This window comes from Stylophora pistillata, chromosome 1, assembly GCF_964205215.1.
Source record: "Stylophora pistillata chromosome 1, jaStyPist1.2, whole genome shotgun sequence".
NCBI classification, from domain to species: domain Eukaryota; kingdom Metazoa; phylum Cnidaria; class Anthozoa; order Scleractinia; family Pocilloporidae; genus Stylophora; species Stylophora pistillata.
Genome location: NC_142519.1, coordinates 17,230,340 through 17,253,837, shown reverse-complemented (window position 1 = coordinate 17,253,837; position 23,498 = coordinate 17,230,340). Strand labels below are relative to the sequence as shown.

Below are 23,498 nucleotides of genomic sequence, written 5' to 3'. Positions count from 1 at the left end.
AACAATCTCAAACTCAAACCTTAATTAAGAGTCGGGCAATATCAAGATGTTATCTTTTATTTTAAGAGAAAGCTTTTTTCTGCCTGCTTTCGTTGTATCAGAGGACAGTAAGAGAAAAATAAAGTCACTTAATTTTGCGTTATTCTGAATTTTCGATCGGTTACTGAAGATTTTGGCTGATTAAAGTAATTGAAATAAATGACATGGAACGAATTAATTGAAAGAGTCTTTAGCTTTTGAGCAGACTCAGATCTAGAAATTTTTGCTCCAAAATCTTTTTTTTTCTTACTTTTAGTTTATCAGTAACGAAAAAAAATTACTATAAAGACGGATTTACATTTTAATCGAAAATGCTCGATTCGACCAGATGGAGTGGAACTCAAAGAAATACAATTCAGAAAGTTTTTTCCTTCCAATCAGACATCACTGCCCAAAAATTCTTAACCAATATATAGTTATCGACGCTAATACTTTCTCTAAGAAAAAAAAAGAAAGAAATCAAAACTTCAATTAACATTTCGGTTTTGTCTGTCCTCTGCTACAACTTTGTAATGCATGCTTCAGGTATGAAATGAAATTTTCATGGAGATTATTACTAGCCCTGTTGCTCGTAAGAATAATATGTACAACATCTCGTGCTAGGAAAACCAAAACCAGTTTTAAAAGGAAGAAAAATTGATCATGAAATTTATTTTTCGCTGGTAAATTGTCGTTTCAAAGAAATTTATCAATTAGATGAGAAAAAAAATAGAAATCGGCGGAAGAAAACATTGTGCGAGGTGTTGTTCATATGAATTTTGGCGGAAAATTTCTAGTTGGACCCTTTTCAAATTTTTGCCAAAAAATACTGTCTGGGTAAACTCTGTGCAAATTAGTCTAAATTTCCCGCCAAAAGTCTTAATTAGTTAAATGAAAAACTTTTCGTTTATATACTAACTTGTTTTGAGTTAAAAACTCGTTGACATTGTTGTTTTGTACAATAAAGAGAAAATAAAAGATCACAAAGGAATTTGAGTTTTTATCACGCAACAAAAGATACAGTAGACAAGCAAAATAAATATCCTTTATTTGATTACAAGTAAAGATACTTTATATAAAACTTCCCTTTATATAAAACAAAAAAACACGGCGCATGCGTAGTTTCGGCGCCCGTACTTTTTCTAAGTCTTTTGGCGGGAAAAATAAAATTTTTGAACAGCCGTTTGCAAGGGAATTGTTTCACGAAAAATTATGCAGATGAAAACGGTTCTGTTCGCAATTAAGCTTGAATTGTGAAATGAGTGAAATTAGCCGTGATGCTTACCGAAAATCTTAAAAAAAAAAAAATAAGGCTCGTCTTAAATTTTCTTTCTACATCTGACTTTTCCGTTGACTTGCACTTGAGTGACAATCCTTCTTGCTTGCTCTTTTCTTGATTCGATGATTCGAAGGCGTGCATCGGCCTGAGAGAAAATATAAAATGATAGATTAGAAATTTCATGGAGCAAACGCTTTTAAAATTACTGAACTAAAAAAGCTTACGAAGTTGTAGATGCAGTCCAAATTAAAATTTAACCCCAATGGCGCAAATGATAGTTGCAAGATTCATTTAAGAGTTCTTGTTTTACTTTAGCTATAATTTTCCGAGATGGTTGTTCAGCAATTGTTGTGTTTTCAAACTGTTACTAGCGGCTGTAGAACTGTGCAACAAAATTAATTATTCTTGTTTGAATTTATTGAGTGAAAGATAACTCAAGGAATATATCTTTGTGCATTCACTCATGAACTCATGCAGGGGAGGGGCACGGGGCCCCCCCCCCTCCCCCTTATTTTGGATAAAAAATAAACGCAGAGTGAAGAAAAACCGACAAATAAACGCACACGGTCTGGATCCGCCACTGAAAAGAACAGTCAATTGAAAAGTTTCAAGCGCGTTTTACTTGAGGGATCATGATAACTTAAAAACAAATAACTATTCAGGTACTCCGAGAAAAGAAAAAAAATCTGTAATGTAAATGATTTGCATTTTCCGCCGAGCGCGAGTATTCCTTCCAAAATATCTACACACTATCAGCTCAGTTAGCTGAACCTCGCAAAGGGGAAACATAATTAAGGTGAATTTGACTTAACAGAAAGATTTTCTTATGTGACGACATTTCAGAGCCAGTCCTGTCATCAAGATACAAGTGGGGAAGCAAATAAAGAGTAGGGAAGCAAAGAAAGAATAAAAAAAAACAGCAACAATCTAGGAACACAAGTTGTCTAATTCGAATCGAATCGTTTGTAACTGCAACAAGATTGCCGTTTCATCCCAAACTTCATTACACAAGCAGTTATAATAACCTTTGAGACTAGTACTAATAATAACAATGTCTATGAATAGTATGGTGTTATACGCCAGTTTTCTGTCACTTCAACTTTGAATGAGAGTTGTACGTAGTAGTAACTTTTTCCTGTAATTGGTTGATATAAATTGATTACAATGGAACTACGGACTCTATGAAAGCAAAACTTGAAGTCTAGCGCAAAGAAAAACAAATTCGAAAACCACAGAAACGCCTTCAAATAAAATTCGTACGGTCTTATCTGGGCAGCGTACAGATCGCATTATGACACGCGCGAAAGAAGATAACACAAAAGAAACAATGTACGTGTTCTTGATGACCAAAAAAATCCTTGTGGACTTCGAAATTCGTTGCTGAAAAAATCATGTCTAAGAAACCGCAAGAAATTTCGTGACGAAGATAGAAAAATGTACTCTCGGTTTCTTAATCTTACAAAACAGTTGTAGTTGATATACAATATATTTGGTTTAATTAAGAGCTCTTGGTGTAGTCTGCTGTTCTAGTTTGGAATACACTTTGCCGTAGTTGGGGAGATTGGTGAAGTTTTCTGATCAGTTGATGCGGTTGGTGTTGTTTGATATACAGACTGAGGGCTCGACCAAACAGGTGCAATATTTCAAAGCAACATCTTGTAATATTGTTGGATTGTGTTACGAGCTGGCCAAACGCACGCAAAACCTTGCAACATCCAAAAGCATTGCAACAAAAATTTGACCATTCTTAAACTTGATCCAACATGGTGCAACATGTTGCCACCGGGCGGCAAAACGTGTTCAGTCCGTTGCGCGTGACAATATTGAAAGATATTGCGTCGAAATGATACGTACGTTTGACCGGGCCTTAAGTTTCGTTTAATAGTCTGTTTAGTTTGGTGTCTTTTGATTAAGTTTGGCTTTGTCTGGTCCGGTACAAGCAACTACACCATCAGCATTAATTATAACTGTTTTGTTAAACGAAACAAATTGTGGAATTGAAGGTGTATTACATTCAGCATCATTTTAAGAACTTTTTATCTTGTTGGGAATATGAATGGAAATAATGTACATCACAAACTATTTAGCAAAAATGTAAAGGTACTTAATGATATTTTAATCTCTTAACGACCTTATTTCAAAGCTTAGGTTAACTGATAGCTTTTCTTACTGTCAAAAAAAACAGACCGTTAAGCCTTGCAAAAATTCACAATAAGCTGCTATTAATTCCAATCATGAATTCAGCATGAAAACAAGTACTCAGTTTCCGCGGTACTCTGCATGGTTCTTTTGGTGATTAATATTCCAACTAGACCTACTGAAACAATTTCAGTCCGCTAAGTAGTGGAGAAAGTAATTGCTCTGATCAAAGTTGATTTCCGAGATTATAATCTCTTGTATACAGGAATTTCCTGGAAATTACCCATCTTATATTTTCGATCCCTCTTATCCTGGTTTTGGGTAAATCCAATGTCGAATTCACGATCAGGAAAGAACTCCTTAATTTTCAAATTTATTGTGTTTAACGCCTTTTTTTCAAGGTAGCTGTACCTATAGAGAGTTTCTATTTTTCATCTACCTCACTGAGTTTATACTAAGGAGACTTTTCGGAGAGCAAACGGCTTGATAAGAGGCACCATGGGCACGCCCTTTCTTCTCCAACTTTTCTGTTTATTCCGTCGTTATATTGTAACCTTAATTCGGTAACTTCTACCTAAACCTGTTATTTATTTTATTTTTAAGTCCGCTGACATGTTCCTTACAATGTTCCTACTGCTTATTTCATTTTAGTCGTCTTGAATCTTGACTAGAAATATATCGAAAATTGAGAAGGAAGACGTTCACAAAAGAGCAAATAGCTCAAAGGAATATATTTTTAGAATAAGATTTGATGCTCGAAGTTAAACCTGATTCGTTTTTTGGGTGTCATTTACCCTGAAAAGTGTTCAATTGACAGCCCAGCTAGTGGCACTTTTAAAGGCATTGTAACCTTAATCACTAATAAATCTGAGCTGGGCCTCCTGACTGGTCAGTTGTGAAGAAGTTCACAGAAAATAAAAAAAGATCGTGTCAACGAAGTAGAAAAGTGTTGAAGAAAACCCATATTTTCTGTTAGCATATCGTAGAAGATAGAGACGTTAACTACTCTAGAAGATTCCGATTCGATTTTCTGATGTCACTTAGCTTAAATGAAAATATGTTTAAGATAGATTGACTGCTATGTCTTCAATACAAAGTAAGGCTTGACAGTTTTAATACGTGGATGAAAAAAGTTTCCAATGATGTGGCGCTTCATTTCTTTGCATGATCTCACGGTAACCTCAAAATGTTTTTCTTGCGAACCTTTGCAAACATTGAATCTTATTTTAGGAAATTCTCGACAAATGACGAAAAAAAAAACCTTCACTTGTCTTTCTTTTAGTTGTCAGCTTAAACTGGTAAGCCATAACTGGACATACATTTTCCTGGTGGTTTCCATAGTAACAAATGTTTTTCTTGATTGACTACAAAATTAATGCTTTACACCTCGAAACTAAATTTTCTTGATAAGCATTACGTGAGAAGTCTAAGATGATGCCAAACTCAGAATACCAAGTGTAGCTAAGTTCTCAAATTTTTTGCCTTTTAAAATGAATTTTGTTCAAACAAAATTGCCCTTGGACAACATAAAAATATATTTTTCGCAAAGCAAGATGGCATATCCTTTATCTCGAGTACCCTTTGAGAAATATTTTCTACTTCCCTAAGCCTCATCAACTACGTTATTCTCAAGTAATCAACTCACCATCATCCTGAATTTGTCCATTTGTCCTTAACCAGCCATATCGTAACCATCTTTCATATCGTAACCATCTTTCATTTCGTAACCAGCCATATCGTAACCATCTTTCATATCGTAATGTTGTGATCCATTAAGCTTTTCCAAGCTTTTCTTGATTCTTCTTTCAATTATTATCCTGTTAGGAAGGAAAATTATTATTTAAATCTTTCTTTAAAGAATGCACAATGGGAAAGTAGGGGGTGGAGTAAAGTCGTTAGCGCAACTAGTCCCCCCCCCTTTATTTTAAGTAGAATAAACGAGGGAAGAAAAGCCGGCAGGTGTACATACACGCACAAAACCGGGAGGCGGTGAGACAATGGAAGGACTCTGAAAAACAAGAAATACTTATTACCTGTGATTTGTGAATGATCATTCTCTTATGCTGTCTGCCTGCACATTAAACCGATATTTGCAGTTTTCTGTAAAGAAAAGCCCAGAGATGGTTAGATATAGGTGAATTATCAACTGGAAGTTAATATAACCCAACATCTGAATTCACTTTGCAAACTATATATATTGTAGCTGTTAAACCTTACAGGTACGTGTAGGGTCGTCGTTTATGGAATTATCAAAGATATTTCCGAAATTGAAAATTTAAACGCAAAGTCACTTGATCTAAGAAGACGAAAAGGCTCCCAAACATTTAAAGAAAGAACTGGTTAATGGCTATCAAAAGGAAGAGCCACAGACTTTAATTCTTCTCACACTAAAACAAATATTTTCGTACTTGTTAGTAGGGTGGAGTGGGGGAGCTTCCTGATAGAATCACAGGGGATGGTGGTCATACGTTCAAAAGGTTGTAATAATTAGAGATTTGGTATCGGGCTAGGTCAGTGTTTAGGTACCAATGATTTATACACCGAATGCAAATATGGCGTCCAATTTGAATTGCCATTGTTCTGGACTGACTAGCCTCGTCTCCACGTGGAAATACAAAAGGATTATTATATGTGTGAGAAGCTAGTCAGTCCAGAACAAAGGCAACTCAAATTGGAAGCCTTATTTGCATTCGGTGTATAACACAGTGAAGCTAAGGCTATGTCTACACTATATCGAACCGCTTTTCGTGTCGACATGAAAAACACTGCGGTATAGTATGAACAGAAACGGCCAAGAATTGAAACAAGTCGTTCACACGGGCTAACGGATTGCACCAAAGCGTACGGGACGAAGAGGGCTTGGGGCAAATTGATAATACTGTACAATGATTTATTTTCCCGCACTTTCAACACGGCGGCCAAAGATTTTTCGTGGCATTCGCATCCTTGTAGCTTGTCCTTCTAAACTAGGCCTCAGGTCGTCACATAATTTGTGAAATGTCTTGCGGCTCATACGGAAATATTCCTTCCATTCTTCTGCAGTCACTCTTTGGGTAATAAAGTTGTCCTACCATTCATTACATCTCCCGGGCCTGACCCAAAATAATCTTGCACGAAGAAACCTATTTCCGTTAGTTCTCTTTCTTAAATCCTTGAGCATAAGCAAAAGTTGAAGTCGTTTCCGTCATCTTTTTCGGTGATTCACAGCAGTTTAATTCATGATACAGAGCTTTAAATTGAGTACAGCGTTCGAGATAGCAGCAATCGACACAAGTGGCAAGGCTGCCGTATTGTGGAATCCAATCCTCCCTCCGAGTTTTTTACTTCCAGTGCAGTCCGGAACCTGTTTACACGATGTCAAAGAGTGGTACGAAAACCTATCCGATACGTGACGCTTCACTTTCAAGATCGAAGCGGCGCAGCGTCGCGCGCTCCGTTGTAAAAACCGTGCCGAAATCAGCGTTGCCTTTGTGAACAGAAGCCCTATCCGATATGCTTTCTGTGTCGGCGCACGGGCTATCCGGTATAGTGTAGACATAGTCTGAGTGGTACGTGTTTGAGCAATAAAAAGATCAGTTTACGAGGCAGAAACCGGCATATACGGACCTAGTTTGCTACCGTTTCAGTATCGTAAGGCGTCAAAGGATGCTACACATCGCTTTTGGGATACCAATCCATCGCAAGTTACTCCCTACTGGGTTACCAGACCCCCTTTACAGTTCGCGGTCACCCGCTGATACTCAAGGGTGAAGAAAAACCTCTGAATACAGTTTAAGAACTCTTTTAGTGATAATAAAATCAGGTATTATTTGCCCCCAATATGCCTCTAGTTTGAAAACCTTAGCCCTGGCGGCCTTCCTCGCTTCCCTGAGGGGGGAGAAGACGAGAAAGGATTTAAACTGCACTTCTCGACATCAGTTATTGGAAATATATCAATTAGACTGTGACCATGCGGTATTTAGGCTAGTTTCACTCACCTCCTGCGAAAGTAGTTCTTGAGTGCATTTCTCATTGCCATAGGTGATCATTTGATGTGATCATGTCCTATCCAGCTGTTAAATGCCTAGAAGGAGACAAGAAATATATGTATCAACAAATGATGATATGTAAGTAAATATCTTCAAAACACCACTTGTACATTTGATGAAATTTATGCTATAAGCTTTGATAAACGAAGCTCTTCTAAGCGAAGACTTCTGCTGAAGAATCTTAATCAGGTACAAACGTTTGTTCGCTGAACAATACTTGATAACATAACATTCAGAAAATCCTCTCAGGAATTCACATTATCTACGATCGTATTCACAAATTTTCTTCTCCGCACTTTTGACCTACAGACATCTCGCAATTTGTGTAAACTGAATCTCCAAAGCTTAATTAAGTAAAGAAAAAAACTTTTTTGCTCTTTATCGCGCTATTGAAAGTTACCACGATTGAAATACTGCTATTTCATTCAAATTCATCAAACATACGGTAGCCATGTTTAATTCAATTTCATAAATAACGGACTCAACTTCTCAAGAAAAAATATCGTTTTCATATTTATTTGAAAGCATAACTCAAACATATCACGGAGTAATAATAAAAACAGTCGTTAAATACCTGTTGATAAGGGCCGTAACAAGTTAACTTTCCCACTTCTTCGACGTTGAAAATCCACGTGTTCGTGGTGAAAGCGACGTCAAGTCCGACCAGGGAGAAACAAAGGCATGTTTAGTCCACCAACGTACCACCGAACTTCTAACATAGACGTATGGGTAATTAACAACGTATCCGTAGTTTATTTTGAGAGTTTTTGGTCGCTGATCGACCAGAAAATTACATTCGGCCATGTTACCTCCCAAGCTGACGAAAACTTCTGAATAATTCAATTCTAATATTGTATCTGCAATTCAAATTAAGAAAACGATAGGAGAGGGCGTTGGTCATTTCTCTTACCCCATGAGTGAGAGACATCCCTATTCCATTATTAAATAGAAAGTTTGGGACAGTTCATAAGACACGGTTTTAATTTACGACAAGTGAAAGAGGACACCTGAATCATTCCCTCGAATGAAAGCGCCGTTAGTCAACCTTAATCTCAGGCCTAGTCCAAACCACACCTTAAAACCATGTGATCCCCACCTAGTTCCTCCGACCGCTCTCCCCCCCCCACCCCTCCCCAGGTAATGATAAATGACTGGTTCCCAACTCCTAATCTGAAAAAAAAAATCATCAGCCGCTATTCGTCCGTGAAAAACTTTATTGAAACTCGCTGAGTTATGTTTCTTTGGTGCACTTAAAGAGGGTATCCGTTCACTTCGCCCCTAAGTTACATCGCTCCAAGTCAGTTCGCTCCAACCAAAAGTTAGATAGTTCCACAATAAAAGTTACTTCCCTCCATACCAAAGTGACCTCTGTACAGGGCCTCTGGAATTGAACTGCTGTCCCCGTACCAAATGATTCAGCTCCCGCACAAAGAGGCCAAACCTTCCCTAGTTTTCGCCAAACTCGCCTCAGTTGTCGCCAGACATTTCTTAACTGTCGTCAAACCCTCCTTAGTTGTCACCATTGAGAAACTTTTTAGTTTTCGTGGAAATCTTCAAATTTGTCGCTAAACCTTTCTTAGTTATCCCCAAGCCCTCTTTAGTTGTTGCTTAGCTCTCCCTAGTTGTCACCAAACTCTCCTTCGTTGTCTCCACATTCTCCTTAGTTGTCACTAATGGCTCCCCTTAGATGTTGTCAAACCCTCTTTAATTGTTGCCAAACTCTCTCTAGTTGCCGTCAAGCTCTGCTCTGCTACATAGTAGCTGCCACCAAACACTTTTAAGTGTTCGCCAAACTGTCCTTATTTGTTGCCACCCCCCCCCCCCCCCACTTAGACGTCACTCAGCCCTCCACAGTTGTCGCCAAACTCTCCCTAGTTATCACCAAACTTTACTCAGTTATCACCAAACCCTCCTTAGTTGTCAACAAACCCTGGTTAGTTGTCTCCACGGCACACTTTTCATTTGTCAAAATAATCTCCTTAGTATCAGCCAGACCTTTCGACGTTGGGCCGAATTCTCCTTTGTTGTCGCAAAACTCTCTTTAGTTGTCGCCAAGCTCTCCTTGGTTGTCGCCAATCTCTCCTTAGTTGTTGCCAAGCCGCTCCTTAGCTGTCGTGAAAGCTTCCTTAAATTTCGCCCGTCCCTCCTTAGTTGTCTGTAAACATTTTTTAGCTTTCACCAAACTCTCCTCTGTTCCTGCCTAACTCTCCTAAGTTGTTACCAAACCCTCCTCAGTTCTTGCCAAGTTCTCAGTCCTTAGTTTGCGCCAAACCTTTCACATTTGTCTCAAACTCTCCTTAGGTATCGCAAAACTCCTTTTAGTCTTCGCCAATTTCTCCTTTGCTTCCGCCAAACCTTTAATAGTTGTCGCAAAACTCTCCATACTCTCCTTAGTTGTCGCCAAACTTTCCTTAGTTATCGCCATACTCTGCTTCCGGTTGTCGCATAAAAGCTCAGAGGGTTGCCAGATGAAGAATGAAAAAGGGGCAAGGGAGATTGCGTTAGAATTGATTTGTCGACGATAGGTTGAACGATCCCATCTGGTTGAAAAAGGGCAAGCAGACGAATACTGGACGGAACATGAAAGGGAGGGAAGCAACAGAGCAGAAATTTAGGTGCAGTCAATTACAATTTCCTTACCGGAAAAATTCTCAGTCTATTAGTTTTGCTGGCAGTGTTTGACGAGTTGTTTAGAGACCTGCCGCTTCTCTAAAACTCTCTGAGTAAGTAGACAATTTATAATGGCTGAGAACAATCAGAACTTTATTTATCGCTGGGACATTTAGACTACACAAACTGGTGTCCTCGTCTTTCATTAGAGTTCTGAAAGTATTTCCAGTTGTAAGCTCATCGCTATTAATGTGGTTGCAACCTAGTGAGTAACAAATAATCTAGCTAGAAATTCTCTGTAGGGCTAGTTAAATGTATAGTTCCCAGTTTCACGATACAGTTTCCGTTTGTTTACGTTGTACAAGTTTTCTACTTTCATAGCAGTACATGTAAAGTAGAGAAGGTGTTTCCCCTCAGGTCTCCTTTCTTTCATTCAACATGAACTGAGACTCAGGTGTCATTTGATAACTCTTTCTGGGACACCAGTTGTTGATAAACCTAGCTATTCTCCTACTGGATATGGCAAAGTTAAAACAACCACATGTTACATATTTTTTTCTTTCTTCGATTTTTTCTCTTTAAGCGTCAAACGCCGGAACGTTTAATATAAAAGCACGAAATATCGAGCACAATTCGAAAAGATGCACCCAGAGGATTTATTTGTCGCTTTCCTCTGACAGACTTTCGTAATGTTCTTCTTCGTACTCCTCCTGGGCGCAAGCCTCTTCTCTTCCCTGAGCTTGAGCCTTGTTGGCATCCGGGATCCACAGACCAGAGTCAATGCATTGTTTCAGGTAAGTCCTGGCTTCCTCTTCTGGCATTTTTCCGAGAACTTCTTGCAGCATGGGTATATCTTTTTCTTCAAAGCACTTCTGAAGTTCCTGAAACAAACACAAAAATTCTTTTGTTGCTGAGCGAAGGAACCCAAAGTGAATACGTTCTGTTGTTCCACTATTTTTAAAAACAAGCAAAGAAATATGCTTCAATCAGGTCACGCAGGTGGATGGTTAGAAGTCCATTAAGTTCTGTAATCAGTTGATTAGCTGACTTATTCAACCAGTCTATCAATCCGGCATCAATTTGAGTCCATTTTAGTCAGAAATCTGTATATCTCTCTTAGTTTGTCTGTCCGTCAGTCAGTCAACAAGTCGGAAAATCCCCCGTTCAATAAATCAGTCAGTCAACCAATCAGTCAGCCTGTCTGTAAACCCGAGGTTCTGCCAGTCGGTTGGTCAGTCAGTCAACCGATAATTCATTATACAATCACACTGTGTAAGTCAGCCAGCTGGTAAGTAAGTCTGTGTCAGTTGGTCTGGGAGTTATTAATCATTCACGTCTGTCAATCAGTCATAAGCATTTCTGTCAGTTAGTCAGCCAGTAAGTCAGTCCCTGAGTAAGTCAATCGTTATCACAGTAGCAGTAATAAACCATTGTGATCAGACCCGTAAGTACTGTGTGGTGTAAGGCAGCAAATACTGCATAGCACAATTCAAGGCTACACTTACTGAGGGTAATGATTCAAACACTTCCACTGGATCCAGTCCTCCAGGACCAAGTCTCTGTTGGCGATCCTCCTGAAAAGAACGATTAAAACCTGCTAAAATTAAAACAGAAGCTCTCTTCACACGATGATCTAAGTATTGCTCAAATTCTGTTTCATTTTACCTAAGCAGTTCCCAAATGTACCATTGTCCTTTCACAAAGTAAGGTAAAATGTGTGCACAGCTAGAGAACACTTTGCACCAAGAAGGTACAGCACAGTGACAACTTGCAAATCTAGGACAATAGCTTAGCCTCTTTTTTTAAATAAAAATAGAGAAATTGGTTCATTGGCAAACAAAAATGCAAAGTAACAACATCTACAAAATTAATCATGCAAATCACACTGAATTGATACAATGGAAAATAACTCTATTTTTAAAAAATTAACTCTGAGAACAGATACGTGAGCAATTTTTGCAAAAAAAATCAAAATGACCTAAATTAAATATAAATGCATTTTCCTTGAGTTACAACTAGCAAACATCTTTACCATACAAATATATAATTTTGACTAAGAGAGTGAAACAACTGATTTAGAACAAAAAGAATGAAATTACAACAATTCAGGCAGGAATGGTAAAGATGATGAAGAACATGTGTTCAGCCTGACCTCTTCGGCTTCCTTCATAGCCTTCTCAATCCTGGCTCGAGCTCTTTCCTTTACTCTTTGCAAGAATGACTTAAGCTCGTCATCAAATGCATCCATGTATTCCTTAAACTCTACTTTTGCTTTCTTCATCCTTTGAGATAAATACAAACAAAATAATAATGTGTTAATGTCATGGAAAAAAATTTGACAACAGCATTTAAGATCTTGGGGGTGAAGGAGTACTCCATAATCTTGAATTTTCTATCTTCATCTTCTGTGAAAGAGTGGGCTATCCATAGAATTTGAGAGATTTTATAAAGAAATTTAATACTTACTTAGTGAAAAAGCTGGGAATAGTGGCTGGTGGACTGGCATCTAGCGACTTAGCTAGCTCCAGAATATACTGCATGATAATAGTCTGATGTGCAACTCGCTCCATCAGGGCATGTTTCTAATAAGGAAGAGAAAAGGACAAACTCTAAGTACGGGAAAAGGGAAGATTCTTTAAATCCTCCCAGTAAACTATTACATTAAGTACAGCTGTCTCTAGCAGTATGTGGGCTGCAGGGGGTGGTTGATTCTTGAAGGGCCAATGCTTAACAATGGCTCAGGAAGCATGAAGCAAATCATTTATATACAAGTTACACTGTACAAGGGCACCACAATATCAAGAAAAAATTGTTAAACTTGGTTGTAGGCAGCAAAGAAGGTATACAGATGACTGCCTTGAACCAGAGTGTATTAATGTTACAACTTGTCTGAGTAACTATAACTATGACTGTATTTGAATTAAACACACTGCTTACAAACCACTTGATGTTATTACCTCTTGAACTTCCAAATTGATGCACCACAAAGCCAGGTAGTTGGCAGTGTCCTCACAAGCCAAGTGAGGGTTTTTGCGAAGGTAATCTTCACTGTCATGATATTCAAGCAACATTCCAAAATGTTCAATTTCTTTCTTGTACTTCTCCATAAAAGCTTGCTAGAAGATCACATAAAGGGAGAAAAAATCTTGAAAATAAGTTTGTGCAAGTGTCATGATGTACCATAAAGAATTACCTAATGTGAAAATTAGGCTGCTCTGATTTTCTCTAGCTTGGCCTTTGCACATCACTTCTCGAGCCTTGTTTGTTTATTATCTTATTTCGTTGATTCATCATCTCTTACAACATTGCCAGTCAGGCTGTGACTGGCTCCCAGGTCATTTGAGGTTTTTATACTGAACAAAAATAGAAGAAAATGAGATAAAACATCAACAGAGATGATATTAAGCTAGGAAGAGCTTTCATCAATATTACATGAACCATGCTTTCACATGCAGACCATGATAAAATTCTGAACAAAATAAAAACAAAAATGGCCTAAAATCTAGTTTAACAAATGAAGCCCTTGTAAAAACACCTTAGTGCTCAAACATGGTTGATGTTAGTTTCTGAAATCAATACTTTCCACAGACAATGAAAATAGCAGGCAAGTCTCTTTTGAAAGCATTGTTTCTAGAAAAATGAACAATGCAAGAAAAAAAAATTTAATAAAAATAAAAAGTTTGCAAGCTAGGGTGGAGTGAAAACCAAAACTTTTAAGATACATACCACTAGTTATGTGCTTACCGATCTGTCTAACTTCTCCTCTTCCGTCAAATCTTCATCCAGTTTCTTTGGAGCATTGATAATCTTGGTAAAGAACAAGTGATAGACACTGAATTTAGTGAAGATTGGCCAATCTATGAATAAATTAGCTAAAAATTAAACATGCACAAAGAGTCCTTGACTTTAAAAATTTTTTCTTCATGTTAACTTACCGTTCTAGTGAATCCAGCATGACTCAAGGTGTCAACATTTTTGGGAGCTTTCTGCAAAATGAATTTAAAACACGATTGCTTGTTCATTGTTCATAGTATTCATTATACTTGAGGACTACAAACTTGTTAAGTTTGGGGTGTATCTTATAACCGAGTGCGTCATAACCGAGAAACTACGGTAAGTGGGCGATGAATGGTAAATTCCCATGACTTCTGAGATGCCAATGTAGACCATATTTTGAAAATCTACCTCATTTACTTTAACACAGAATGTTTTGCAACCTTTGACAGCCCAGGAATTTTATCCTGTTTCCAAGAGAGTCTTAGGTAAATGAGGATAGTTGGCACAAATGTGGGGATACAATATCATGGCTGATCCCACATAACCTATTGTTATCCCTTTTATTTCAATATCTCAGAGTACACATCCTTGATTCTACCTCACTATAGCTTCATGAATACCTGCATACAAACAAAATATTGATCAAAGGTTCACCTTTTCTTTCTTGGTCAATTCTTCATCTTCCTTTTTTAGCTCTTTCATCTAAAAACAATTTTGCAACATTCAGTTGAATATAAACACACAACCATGCAACAGGCTTCTTTGGGCAAAATATAAGGATAAAACTGATCAATATGTTAGTATTAAAATATAGCAAAAAGGACTTGCAGACCGGTTGGCCTTGGACAATTTAAGCTTCCATGTAAAGAAGTACAGAGACATTTTCTTTTTCCATTTTAATCGTAAACTATAGGTTTAATTCCAACCTTTTTCTCCAATTGCCCTAATTCTCCTCGAAATTTATCTTCTTTATCTTTGTCCTTCGCTGTTTCTGCAGCTTTGAGTTTTTCTCTGGCCTGTTCAAGCCTCTTTTTTTGTCTGTTTAATTGGAAAATAAAGAAACAAATAAATTGATATATATCAAGAACAAATTGATTTAACTGTTTGAAATAGTTATCCACTGTATGCTATCAAAAGACAAATTCTTACATGCAAAATACATTGGATTATGACCCTTTAACTCCCAAGATCTGATTGTTAATTCTCCTCTCTGGCTGCTACACGTGTCCTTGTTAATTGGTTATGAGAATTTAGTGTTGGATCAGAATAACAACTTCTACTTGATAAGTTTGAGTGCTCTCATTACCTGTTTGTGCTTGTTTGTTTGTTTTCCTTTCTATGACAGAGAACTTACAAAGGATCAAAGTGACAAGCACTATATATCTACAGCTAATTCACTAGAGAATTATTTTCATTACATCAAGTTTATACTGAAATGAAAAAATTGAAAAATCATTTTAAACAAAAATATTATCTTGAGTGTCTTGAGTCATACTACATGTACTCACTCTGAAATCTTTGTATCAACAGTTTCTCTTTCCTTCTTTGCTTCCTCCATTCTTTCCACTCTGGCTTGGTGACGCCATCTAAACAGGCTTGGTGTATCAATATTAGGGTGTGTGTCATCTTCATCATCACTTACCTTAAAAAAAAAATACATGGCTAACTTTTAAAATTGGTTTCTTAATACAAAAATTATTTCTACATGAAATGTTTTTCAGTTTGGCATCCATTAAGTTTTGTAACCTTCAGAAACCAAACTTACAGTTAACTCATGGAGATCCCACAACTTTTTAAAATGTTGAGCCCACTATACAAATGTCTTTTGACCTCTGCTTCCTTGAGTGCCAAAGCTTCTTAAGCATGAAACATTCTCATATTTCAGCACCTCCAAGTGGAACCCCACACAAATACTCAATTCATTATAAACCACAAAGGCCAATAGTAATCTTTGTGTACCCATACGTATATACTGCCTACCTCAGCAGTAATTGAAAGGTAATATTTGCCCTCAAGCAGCCAAAGAGACAAAATCATGCATTGAGAATTTGATTTTTTGGGTTCTTGTATAGGGCATATCCTAATACAATTATTCACCTCAATATCAGTGAAAGGGATGGTTATATAATTATATGCCCAGTGCTAATTTCCAGCTTGGTAATTAAGTATCTACTAGATCAGCCTTTGCCATTTGGTTGACCCCAACTCCCTGACTACCAGGATTTCTTTTAATTCCTCCTTTACTTTTTATCAATTTTTCTCTGCAAATTTCTGATTTGTTTCTGTTGTAAATCGAGCAGAGTTTCATATATTAAGTCTGAAATCCAAGTCCACCACTTTTCACCTTGCGTAAATAATGGTCAACCACAATTTACCTCTGTATATGTTTTCTAATCCAATTGTAGTAAAAACTTGGAAAGGTACTGAATCATTTAAGAGTAACATCAATACCTAACAACTTTCATTTTAAGTTATATTTAAGTTCACACAGCAACCAGGTGGACAATCAGACATGGTTTGATGCTACTCTGGTTTAAAGATTTAATGATTGTAATGGTTCGATGAATTGCAATTTTGGTTACATTCATTAAATCTTGAAACCAGAGTAGCATCAAACCGTGTCCAACTTTCACTTTGTATAAAGTTCTACTTGCAGAAAGAAAAGTTTAATTTAAATCACAGGCTCTACAAAATGAAAGTATTTGGTCAATTCACCACCACAACAGATTCTCCACTGCCAAACTTGCCATCACTGAGAGTCAAATCACCAACAGTGGCGATTTTACAACCTGTTTTAAGAGCGCGCTCAAACACGGCAAAATTTTAGCAGAAAGAAACTTGGTGTTTATCACTATAGAAGATGGCAATACTCAAGGAGACGAACGACAGTAAACGAAGCCATGCTTTTCATAACTCCTGAGGCCTTCTGGGGAAGCCCCAAAAGCTACTTCATATAACATCTCCCTTTTTTCTGTAACAATAAAACATGAGGGGCGAACGTGTAACAGAAATAGAATGTGAATTAAAATCATACAGAGCTGACTCAACATTAAAAGACCAAAATGTTTTTTTTTTAGTACTAGTAACTCAACCAATGTTCAAAGTTCAAAGTTTGTTGTATCTAGGTGACAAAGTCATCCAACCTGGAAGGGCGCACGCTAGTTCTACCACTTCGAGTAACAACAGTCTGTTGTGGTTGCGAAGTCACAATCGCTTCCACTGCAGTAGACTTTGGCTGGGGAATTTCACGAATCTGTCTCATAGTTGGTGCCTGATTCAAAGGAGGATCTGCCATGGCATCTGGTAATGACTTGGCTGATGACCCTGCACTGGGTGATGGCTGACTTGACGGATTTGTGCCACTGATATCAAATGAGGCCTGCTCTTGGCTAGGATCTTGACAAATAAACTTATGATTCCGTCTGTACAGGTTTCCGCTCTCTGTTTCAATAAGAAAGGAGCGTGGCCCAACTTTTGCCACACATGAACCTTTCTCCCAGGGTGCTTTAGGATTTACAGGCTGAAGCCTTACTGGTTCTCCCACTTGGAGCTTGGGCAATGGTTTTGCATGTTTGTCATATGCTGCTTTGGCCTGCTGTCTTTTTCTTTTAATGTTGTCATACACTCCATCTACGACCTCTGGCTTCAGCAATGCTACATTTGTTGGAATGGTAGTCCTAGTCTTTCGAGACATCAATTTTTGGACTGGGCTCAGTCCATTACTGTCAAGTGTGTTGCGCCACTCGAGCAAGGACATCTGGAGGTCTTTGTTACCTCACTTTGCCTTCTTTACTAGATTCTTTGCAATTTTGACAGAAGATTCAGCTTTTCCATTGCTTTGGCTATGTAATGGTGAACTTGTAGTGTGCTGAAATTCCCATTCACGAGTAAACTTGGTAAAATGTGCACTGGAATACTGCGGCCCATTATCTGTAACCATGTCAGCAATGCCATGACATGCAAAGTGGCGTTTGGTTGCATTTACCACTGATTCTGCAGTAGTATCTGGTAGGAGATCAAGCTCAAAGTAATCGCTGAAGTAATCAACAGTCACTAAATAGTTCTCATCACCAAGGGTAAAGAGATCTTGTCCAACCTTTGACCAAGGGGTTACAGGAATTTTGTGGGTCATCAACGGTTCTTTTTGTTGTCTAGCTAAGAAGTTGTTGCAAACTTCACAATTCTGCACTTGATCTTTGATTTGGTCTGCCATGCTTGGCCAGAATAAGACATCACGTGCTCGACGTACACAGGCATCAGGCCCAAGGTGGCTGGAATGAGCTCTTGCAATCATTTGAGGTCTCATAGATGCAGGAACAATCACTTTCATTCCTTTGTACAAGACTCCGTCTTAAACTGTTAACTCTTCTTTGTAGTTCCAATACTCGCAGATACAAACTGGAATTTCCTCTTTAGTAAGCGGCCAACCTGCCATAATTATGTTCATGAGACTTTGCAGTGTGGCATCTGTGATTGTGCATTGTTTGATCTGCTGATGGGTGCCTTCTGATAGACGCATGTAATCAACTTGATTGATGTTGGCAATCTCTTGAAACAACAATTGCTCCTGGCTGAGCTGAAAGATCTGATACTCTGGGATGTTTTCATGTTGGCTGTGATCAGCTTGGAGGTAAGCTCTACTTAGTATATCAGCAATGAACATCTGTGATCCAGGAAGGTACTTAACATGAAGATTGTACTTCTGTAATCGAAGGAGCATCCGTTGCAGCCGTTTTGGTGCGGAGTGTAGCGACTTCTGGAATATTGGGACCAGTGGCTTGTGGTCTGTCTCCACTGTCGTTAATTCTCTTCCGTGCAGATACTGATTGAAATGGCTGCAGCAAACACTATCGCCAAGCACTCCTTTTCTATTTGTGCATATCGGTGTTCTACAGCTGACAATGACCTTGATGAGAATGCCACAGGTTGTCCGTTCTGAAGAAGTGTGGCTCCTAGGCCAGACTCTGATGCATTGCATTGGATGGTGGTTTCAGTGGCTACGTCATAGTATTTGAGCACTGGTGTCGAGCTGATCATATTCTTGATGGTTTGGAATGCTTCTTGTTGCTGACTTTCCCAAACAAACACAGTATTTTTCTCCGTTAGCTTGCGTAGTGGTTCAGACACTTCTGAAATTGTTGGCATAAACCTGGAAAGATAGTTGACACATCCTAGAAGACGTTGGACTGCTTTTTTGTCGTCTGGTCGGGGCATGCTTGCAATGGGCTCCACTTTCATGGGATCTGGTTTAAGACCTTCAGATGTGAACGAATGACCCATATAAGTGACTTGGTCTAGCCACAACCTCAACTTCTTCTTGTTTAACTTCAAATTCATGTTGCGAGCATGATACAGCAAGTTTAGTAAATTGCTGTCATGGTCCTTTAGGGCATCTTCAATAGTTTCTCCACTGCCATAGCACAGAATGTCGTCTGCAATGACTTCTACACCACTGAGACCTGCAAGTGCTTCGTTCTGACGACGCTGATATTCTTCGGGTGCGCTGCTGATACCTTGTGGCATTCGTAAATACCTGTACCTACCAAATGGGGTCCAGAATGTAGTAAGCAAGGAGCTTTCTTTGTCTAGATTTATTTGATAAAAGCCATCCTTTGCATCCAAGACAGTAAATACTTTAGCTTTGGCTAGCTTTGGCAAAACTTCATCGACTGTAGGCATTTGGTACTTTGGCCTCTTGATAGCTCGATTTAGATCTCGAGGATCTATGCATACTCTTAACTTTCCTGGTTTCTGCACTGCTACCAAGCTGCTTATCCAATCAGTCGGCTTGTTTTCTTGGATGATAATCCCTTGCTTCTCCATCTCATCGATCTTTTCCTTAAGCTTTGCTTTGAGTGGTACTGGCACACGTCGGGGAGTATGCTGAACTGGTCTGATGTCTGGATCGATCTCTATGTGATACTCCCCGGGAAGGCAACCCAGGCCAGTGAACACATCTTCAAAATCTCTCATGAGTTTGTCAAATGAAAGGGGTTCAGGGGTTCGTAATTTTCACTGTTTAATGAGTGAATGGACTGGTCTGGTCCTAAACATATCCAACCTTGCTTGATGCACATGTTGCTGTCTACGATAGGCCAAGGAGCATTTTCCAAGATGTCAAAGGATATCTTGCGTTTGGAACCACTGTTCAAGCTGACTGTGAAGGTGTAAGATCCCAATGGCTCAACCACACGTCCATCGTAGAGTCTTATCTTCCCACCAGGGGCGTCCAACTTGACCTCCCCACTCTGCAATATATTTAGGAGGTCGGTATATGACATAGCGCTACATGTTGCCCCTGTATCTAGTTGAGTTGTGATGATAGGGCTGTACTCAGTGTGAAATGTGAGTGGTACCATGAAAGTGGATTTGCCCATGTTACTGCTAACAACTCCAACGCATTCAGTGACAAAAATAGACTCATCAGAGTCAGATGCGGAATCACATGCTGGCTCGTCACCCTCTGCATATCCTGGTGTTACACTTGTGTGATGTACCTTGTTGGCTGGCACACTTGAGACATGATTCTTTTCCAGACACTTAGCGGCAAAATGTCCTTGTTTGCCACATTTAAGACAAGTTTTGCCTGAGGCGGGACATTTAGCTCTATCATAACGGTGATTGGTACCACAAAACTTGCATTGCTTTGCATTTGCTTTGTCTTGCTTACTTTGCTTTGATTCATGTCCTCAATTACGTCGACTTTGCTTTCTATTTCCAAGACCCTGTTTGTCTGCTGCGTGTACGATATTTTGTGGATCACTCACTGCATCTTTAAGCTGCTCCTTGTGTTTTCTTGACAATTTGCTGGCTCTTAGGGCCTCTATGCATCTTGTTAAATTGGGGACTGGGCGTTCTCTAAGTGGCCGGTCACGAGTACCTGAATCTCGGTTACCGATAACTAATCTATCTCGGATTAAACTTTCGCAGAGACCCTCGAATTCGCAAGATTCAGCTAGCTGGCACAGTCTCACAACATACTAGTCAATAGTTTCATGCTCAGTTTGATTGGCAAATCCAAACTTGACTCTTTCAAACAATAAATGTTTTTGAGGCATGAAATGGTTGCCTAAGGCGGTCAAAATCTTCGCAGGATCACTCCTGTCTTCGACGGTTAGAGTAGTAAGACTATTCATTACTTTCACACACTCCGAACCCATTATGCTACATAGTGCACCTGCTTGAACTTCCTTAGACTTCTTGTTTAACTCAGTGGCGGTAACATAATATTCCCATGCTTGTCGGAACAATTTCCAATTGGTTGAAACATCATCCTTTACATTCATAGGCGGTGGTGGCGGTATGGTATAGACTGACATGATGAAAAGAAGCTTTGTACTCACAGTTCTGGTGCTTTAGAAAGCAGAGATTCAATATGGTGGCTGCTAAGCTTCCACGTGTTCAGTGCGTAGAGCACTGCAATACTGGAACGGCGAAATGGCTTTACATGAAATCGCTCACCTCGCAATCTTATACTGTTAATGACCGTTTTTCTTGAATGTGTTCACTCCTGACACCCTGTTTATCACTACAGAAGATGGCAATACTCAAGGAGACGAACGACAGTAAACGAAGCCATGCTTTTAATAACTCCCGAGGCCTTCTGGGGAAGCCCCAAAAACTACTTCATATAACACTTGGGATCCTCAAGGAGTCTTTGAGGGGCAAATGGATAAGCAGCATATCAGCGATGTTCCCGTCACAGGGAACTTCATATTTGTTTGCGCATTCTAATTTTGTAATTATACTGAACCACTACAACTTAGCTTTCAGTTAGTAAGTAAGTAAGTAAAGTCTTCATTTAGAGAGGGTAGCACGAAATAGCATCTAAATGCTGATAAACTAGTGGCCCTCATTACAAGATGTTCATTACAAGATCAAAATAATTAAAAATCATGGCTTACAATAAATTATTAAATATCTATAAAACTATAAAACAATTATAAGCATGTCGCACAATATTTATAAAGAAAAATGATTTAAAAATTGCTGATCTTTAAAAATCCAGTTCGAAAGATAATTTTTAAAAGTCTTGAGAGTCTCTGCTTTTCTCATTTGAAAAGGTAGCTTATTCCATTCCCAGCAAGCAGTCACAGTAAACATTCTTCCACCTTCTGTATTTCGTTTCACTAGAGGACAAGCTATATTAAATTTAGCATATCTAGTTTGCCGTGAACGAGTCTCACTGGTAAGTACTGATAAGTCAGTAAGATAACTAGGCAAGCCACCGCATCTTGATACTCTATCATGGCAATAAACCGAGAAGCCAGGAACAGCATACAGCACATCAGGAATGTTTGGTTTTAAGAAAGTTTCCGTTAGAAAAAGTATATCAACTTGAGGGCTGCCGGACTTTCCAATCACAAAATGTTTGATCTGGTCAAATTTTTCAGAACTTAGGCGATTGACATTCCAATGACCAATCCTTAGTCCCTTGTTGTCCAAGCCGAGATCAAAGTGAGGGGAGATATCATTGCAGTTTTCCAACATAATTGAGGAATTGAAGGTAGCTAACAGAGACTCATCGCTGAACGATGAAGATAAAGATGATGAGAATGACGAATGCAATGAAGGTTCAGTAGGGCCAGGATTTAAGGATAAATCGTTGGATAAGATGACAAGATTTGCCGCCAGAGCATAACGTAAGATACGAATCGTCACAAGTAATTCAATACTTGGCATCATGATAGTTTCACTTGCTGATTTCTTGCGACAGGAAACAGGACATGAAATTCTTGGAGACGATGCTTCTTTAGCCAGAAATAAAGTTGTGAGCTCACTGCCAACATTCTTAGAAGTCAAAGTAAAAACATTATTTCTGGTGAATAAGCTTACAAAGTATAATAGAAGGTGAACTGCCGCAGAACGGATAAACACACGCCCATCTGCCATTTTGTCAATGATCCTCCTCATATGTTTCCAACAATTTGACTTTCAGTGGTGGCGAGTTTGTTGTGGTGGCGAGGCGAATTTACTGCAAACCGAAATGGATAGCATTGTCCTAGCTCAACCTTGTTTTATTTTCTGCTTCAAACTACCGCTTTGTCACTTAAGGTTGCCGATTTGATCACACCCTTACCTAAACACCGTACAAAAATAGGCCACCTATACGATGGCGGAGTTTGACCGCAATAAAAAGAATCCTTCACAGATTTTAATTTTGCTCGTGCACTTTGGATAATAATTTCCCATACAAACTTCGAAAGGTCTTGCATATCTCCGAGTACTTTTTTTTATATTCTGACGATCGTTTATCGAAAATAATAAAGAAATCATCTTTGAGATACACAACTGGGAAACAATGAACAAAAAAACCGACGTAACGCTGGAACGAAAACAAGCTCAAAGCAGCCGACTTAATTAATTTCCTAAAGTAGACTAGCACAACACCTACGATTCACTGCTGAAAAGACGCATTCAAAGAAGGATATTCCTAATAAATTCACCCTATAGATACATACCTCAATATGATCCCATTTGCTGTAATCTACCATAGTTTATACGCGATTTGGAGACACTGGAAGGAAGAAAAAGCCACTTCCTTTCTTAGTATGGCGACCTCTACCGATCGAAGGAGGTTACTTCAAGCAGTTGTAGTGTAACGAGAGAGGCTGGTAGCCAATAATTGATGCGTGGCTGCCAAGCCA

At 38.7% G+C, this 23,498-nt stretch overlaps 1 protein-coding gene and 1 long non-coding RNA gene across 2 annotated transcripts; both read right to left on the bottom strand.

Moving 5' to 3' along the window:
• Positions 1–1,036: 1,036 nt before the first annotated feature.
• LOC148741467 (uncharacterized) lies at positions 1,037–8,272 on the bottom strand. The gene is made up of 5 exons (XR_015996030.1): positions 8,039–8,272; positions 7,414–7,499; positions 5,470–5,536; positions 5,082–5,253; positions 1,037–1,442 (listed from the first exon to the last, which is right to left on the bottom strand). It is a non-coding gene; the product is annotated as an uncharacterized LOC148741467 (long non-coding RNA).
• A 1,927-nt stretch (positions 8,273–10,199) lies between these two features.
• Positions 10,200–23,468, bottom strand: LOC111321286 (hsp90 co-chaperone Cdc37). The gene is made up of 11 exons (XM_022924128.2): positions 23,313–23,468; positions 15,360–15,493; positions 14,778–14,889; positions 14,506–14,553; positions 14,010–14,060; positions 13,819–13,881; positions 13,032–13,190; positions 12,541–12,656; positions 12,227–12,356; positions 11,580–11,648; positions 10,200–10,955 (listed from the first exon to the last, which is right to left on the bottom strand). The coding sequence occupies exons 1-11, from the start codon at positions 23,343–23,345 to the stop codon at positions 10,731–10,733; spliced, it is 1,140 nt and encodes a 379-aa protein (XP_022779863.2). The 5' UTR covers positions 23,346–23,468; the 3' UTR covers positions 10,200–10,730.
• Between the last annotated feature and the right edge of the window lie 30 nt (positions 23,469–23,498).

Excerpts from the sequence above, each read along its gene's own strand:
- LOC111321286 (XM_022924128.2), bottom strand. The coding sequence starts at position 23,345 with ATGGTAGATTACAGCAAATGGGATCATATTGAG. Across the intron at positions 14,890-15,359 it reads GTTGATACAAAGATTTCAGA|ACAAAAAAAGAGGCTTGAAC; the intron begins GTGAGTACATGT and ends CCAATTAAACAG. Across the intron at positions 13,882-14,009 it reads ATGCTGGATTCACTAGAACG|ATTATCAATGCTCCAAAGAA; the intron begins GTAAGTTAACAT and ends TTCTTTACCAAG.